At 42.9% G+C, this 5,052-nt stretch overlaps 1 protein-coding gene across 1 annotated transcript in view; it reads right to left on the bottom strand.

Annotated features, from left to right (window-relative positions):
* SELENOT (selenoprotein T) overlaps positions 1-4,596 on the bottom strand; it is a 35,169-nt gene extending 30,573 nt beyond the window's left edge. The window contains exon 1 of the mRNA XM_017854923.1: positions 4,359-4,596. Within this exon, the coding sequence (XP_017710412.1) occupies positions 4,359-4,495 (137 nt within the window). The 5' untranslated portion in view covers positions 4,496-4,596. The remainder of the gene's footprint in view (positions 1-4,358) is intronic.
* Between the last annotated feature and the right edge of the window lie 456 nt (positions 4,597-5,052).

The raw sequence follows: 5,052 nt of genomic DNA, 5'->3' as shown, positions 1-5,052 counted from the left end.
AAAAAAAAAGGCATAAACAAAAATTTAAAATATGTCCCCATCACTACAGGACTTGATTTATCAGCAGTTCATGCTAAAACCTACACAACAAAATTTTTTCCTCACCAATTCCAGGCTGCTTGTCAATATTCCTTCCCTCCCACCAAAAACATTCATAGAACTCATTTATTTTAATTATCATTCCAGTGAATGGTGTAGCGTCACCACAGAACTCAGGAATCATCTTTGACATCTCTCACTTCATGCCACCTCTTTTTCCCCACAAACATATAATTCATCATTAAGAGCTGTTAAATTTACCACATAAAGATCTTTCAAATACGTCTCTTTCTATTTCTACCACCTCCTTTCTTTTCCAAGTTCCATCATCTCTTGCCTGGACAACTCCAAAAGCCACCCTAAATGGTTTCCCATCTATTCTTTGACTCCTGGAATGTCTTTTCCACAAGGAAACCAAACGGTCTTTGTTAAGCATGGCCTGCCAGACCCTCAAGCTCTTAACGGCACCTTCTTTTAGGTCTCTGAGGTCAGTAGGCTTAGGCTTCTCTGGTAAAACTGTGGTCTTTCCTACTATAAGAACACTGCACGTGTTATTGCCATTGCCTGGAAAGTTCTCGCCAAATAAATCCTATCCTTCGAATCTCAGTTCAAAGTTCATTTCCTCATGGAAACCTTCCCTGATCCTGACTAGCTATCTCTCATACCACCACATACATAATCTTTCTTCACAGCACTTAACACAAATTGAATTTTATGTGTGTGGTCAGTACCTGGATTAATGGCTGCATCTGCTCTTGCTGTGAAGTCCATGAGAGCACTGAATTGAATTCTCTGCAGGAAGCAAAGTGCCTGCACAGAGTAAGTGCTCCAATATCTGTTGAATATGCAAATATCAAGTCTACAGTAAAGTAACCAACATGATCTCTGTAACTCACAATTTCTCCAATTCAGCATTTTACTACTAATCTTGATGAGTATTAACATCCAAATCAGCCTTTGGTCTTTATTTTCTTGCTGTCATACTATGAAAGCCAAGGCTGAGTAGTTGTAAATTTAAATAAAATCTGTTTTGTAACAGTTTTTCATTTACCTCTTAAAACTATATTTAGAAGTTGGCTGTCCTAAAATTACAGCAGTAGATTCTCAAATTAACAAAACTTTGAAAATCCTGCCATATTCTACTTATGTTTTGAAATCTCAATTTCATTTAATCTACTATTCTCAGCAATTCAATTGTCAAATGTTCAAGTAAATATTAACTGTAATGGGTTGTAGCCAATAATCTCTTTAAACTGCAACTAATTCAATGCTATAGATTTGATTACATGTTAAATCACAGCTACCTGTGAGGCTGAGGCAGGAGAATCGCTTGAGCCTGGGAGGCAGAGGTTGCAGTGAGCTGAGATCCAACCACCGCACTCCAGCCTGGGCGATAGAGCAATACACTGTCTCAAAAACAACGGAATTTTAAGCTCTGATTAGAGAACTTCCTTTTTCTATGTTAAATGTTAAACGTCCAAATAAGCGGAATAAATTTTTTCCAAGTATGAAGCCAATATAATCAAAAGTATCTAATTATATTGCTCAATTGATATAATAAACCAAAGACTCAGATACACAAGTAATACTATGCCAGTCTGATAGGCTTCTTGAGATGGTCACATCTCTAGCATATTTAATTCCTGGCATATAGCAGGTATTACACACAGCCTGGGCAACATGGCAAGACCAGGTCTCTACAAAAAATACGAAAATTAGCCGGGCGTGCTGGTGTGCGTCTGCAGTCCCAGCTACTTGGGAGGCTGTGGTGGGATCATCAGAGCTCAGGAAGTCAAGGCTCTGTGATCATGCCACTGCACTCCAGCCTGGGTGACACAGAGAACTCTCACAAAAAAAAAAAAAAGGAAGAAAGAAAGGAAAAAAAAAAAAATGAGAATAGGTAAGTTACTCTACAAGCTTGATCTCTCAGCACTGTGTTGCTATTTTGTTGACTAACAATTGCAAAAAGTGGTACAATTACCAGGTGAGATATCGAGGTATAGTTATTTTTGATAAAGTACTCATGATCAATATGAGGGGAAAAAGTCAGTTGAAATGAAGGTAAAATAGTTCTCTTTTGACTGTTAGCAGTGGTAATTAACGAAAAACTGCATTTTATAATGCTGACTTCAAATGGAATTTTAAAATTCTCACGTTTATCCTCAAATGTATTAGCTTCCTGTCCTTTCTCAAACAAACTTGCAAATTAATGTCAAAAGATTCTAGCAAAACCAGAAATCCAATATTCACTTTACCACAAACAGATTAATCTATGGGGGAAAAAGCAACAAACAACAAGCTAAGGTGATCTGTATTTGGTGGGTCATATTAATAAAGTTATTTCCCATCTACAGATTTAAAAAAATGATCTCTGGTGGATAGTGTCAGAAAATAAAATAAAATAATTTTAAAATGGAAGTATTTTGTTATATAACATGCTCAGGGTGACTGTAAAAGAAAATTATTAGGCTTTTGGGACAGGTCTGTACTTAAAAACAAAGAAAAACAAAGTATCAAAAGTTCAAGTGAAGTACTTACTACTTTTTTTTTTAAGTTTAATTTGAAGGACTGAATGCCCTTCCCTACGTTTGTTTACACATTTTGAAAACCTTGCTATGAATAGCCTTGGTGGAAGATACACCTGGTAAATCATTGTGACAAGTGTTCCAAAACAAGCAAATGTAAAAGTGGTATTTTGGAAAAGCAAAAATGCAACCAAGAGATAAAGTAGGATACAGAAAAATTACATAATTTGAAAACTGCAGTTTTCAAACTACTTAAATCTGTAAGTATCACAACCTTTAACAATCTTTAGGTTGGTAAAATGATTACTACCTTCTAATTTAAAAATTAAGGGAAAAAGTTAATGGTTAAACCATCCTCCCATTTGCAGTATTACATGAAAGATGATATATTCCAGGCACATAGTACACTGTACAGGGAGGTTTTTTGTTTCTTTTTTTGAGACGGAGTTTCGCTCTTGTTGTCCAGGCTGGAGTGCAATGGGGCGATCTCGGCTCACTGCAACCTCCGCTTCCCGGGTTCTAGCGATTCTCCTGCCTCAGCCTCCCAAGTGGCTGGGATTACAGGCATGCGCCACCATGCCAGGCTAATTTTTATATTTTTAGTAGAGACGGGGTTTCACCGTGTTAGCCAGGATGGTCTCGATCTCCTGACCTCGTGATCCGCCCGTCTCGGCCTCCCTAAGTGCTGGGATTACAGGCTTGAGCCACCGCGCCCGGCCTAATACATGAAGTTCTTAAAAGAAGGGTTTAAGTGAATGATGGCCAACACCAGCATTCCAATGTATCAGGACTCTGATGATTTACTAATCTGGCTATCCTGGGATGGTCAGTTTATCCTGAGAAAATGTCATCTTTGGGGGTGTAAGATTCTCATTTCTATAATTTTACAATTTTGGTGTTTTTTTCCCCCAATTTTTGGAGCTTTTCAATCCCCACCCGCAACCTCACTTACCGTATAAAATGCATCATTGCCCTGTTCCTAACGATTAGGTTAAAAACAAAATCATTTAAAGAACACTGTCGAAAACTGTCGAGATCTTTTCTGTGAATACACAAGACAACTGAAAGGTAGAACGAGATGCCAGAGCAGGCAACTCCTGGGAGGCAGGTGAGGGGTGAATGCGAGCGAACCGTCAAAGTTTAGAAGAACAACGTGCTCCTTTTCTGACACTTTGGAAATGGCAAACAGAACCAGCATCCCCAGACCTCCCCTCCACGCCCTCCAGCTGTCAGATGCCCCATTCACAAACTCAACAGTCCCCCCAGCAAGTCCTGGAGAAAAACGGCGTCTGTCACTCCGGGATCCTCTCCAACGACCCGAATTAACCTTCACCTAGCCAGGCAACGAGGCCGCCCAACATAACCCCGGAAGAGAAGGCGGGAAATGTGAACTGAGTGACAAATGCTTGGCGCTCCTCCGCTGACGCGGCGCCTACTCATCCCCATCTCCGCAGGCAGTCGGGGTGGCTATGGCGTGACGCCGCCGACAGGTCCTCCGTACTAACAGGTGTCCCCCCGTCTTCGCCTTTCAGCGTTTAACCTTCTCGCGCCCTCTTTCCCCACTCCCACTGTTCTAGGAGGCAGAAAACAAGTGAGCAGTTGTACCTGGAAAAGGAGGGAGGCCTGACCGCTCTAAAAGGGACCGCGAGAAGGCTGGCTGTGGAAGGGCGCCCGCACCGTTCTGCGAGGCCAGCGAAGATGCAGCCAGCTAGGCCGCGAAGCCAGGGCCTCGCGTACCCAGCGGCGCCGAACAGAGGGGCGGCGGGGTGGCCGGGGCCCACTGCACATACTCACCAAATCTGGAACTTGAGCAGCGGCCCCGTGGCGTACTGCATCTTTAATCTCTTGCTGGGCACGCCGCCCAGATTGGCCGAGGCCTCGCTCCGGACCATCGCCGACGCCGCCACTAGGAGAAGCAGCAGAAGCCTCATCTTAATTGAGCCAGCCGCTTCGGCCGCCCTCAGACTGAGACTGCAGCCAGCTCAAAGCCCAGGCGCGAGCTGCTCCCCACTGCGCAGGCGCGATCAGCCAAGGTCGGGGGGAGGGGAGCAGTAATGCGCCTGCGCACACTCCTGGAGGGAAGAGCCAACCTGTTTCACCGTCCTGACTCACCACCATCTTGGTAGTGTGCAAGACTCTGGGACGGCATGAGAAAGGAAGAGAGGGAGCAAAGGAGCTGGTGGGGTGTCACAGGGCCCATGTATGAGGCAGATTTGAGTTCTATATCCAGTTTTGCAATTTATCCATTTATCTGCCTGAGACACTTGGAAACACCTACTTGACAGCCCTGATTCAAGTGTTGGCGGATAGGAGGGAGGAGACTCCTGACCCTCAGAATGGTAATGCTGAAATTTTTGGGGTGCCCTGTTTATGGCCTTTTCTTTGATCTTACAATATTGCTTTCTCCTAAAAGAATATTAAACATAAGTTTTAAGAAACCTTTGAACAATTCCAAACGTATATTATACAAAAATAGAGTAACTACCTT

Source organism: Rhinopithecus bieti, unplaced genomic scaffold (assembly GCF_001698545.2).
Source record: "Rhinopithecus bieti isolate Rb0 unplaced genomic scaffold, ASM169854v2 scaffold_36840, whole genome shotgun sequence".
Taxonomy (NCBI): domain Eukaryota; kingdom Metazoa; phylum Chordata; class Mammalia; order Primates; family Cercopithecidae; genus Rhinopithecus; species Rhinopithecus bieti.
This window is presented reverse-complemented; position numbering and strand designations above follow the sequence as displayed.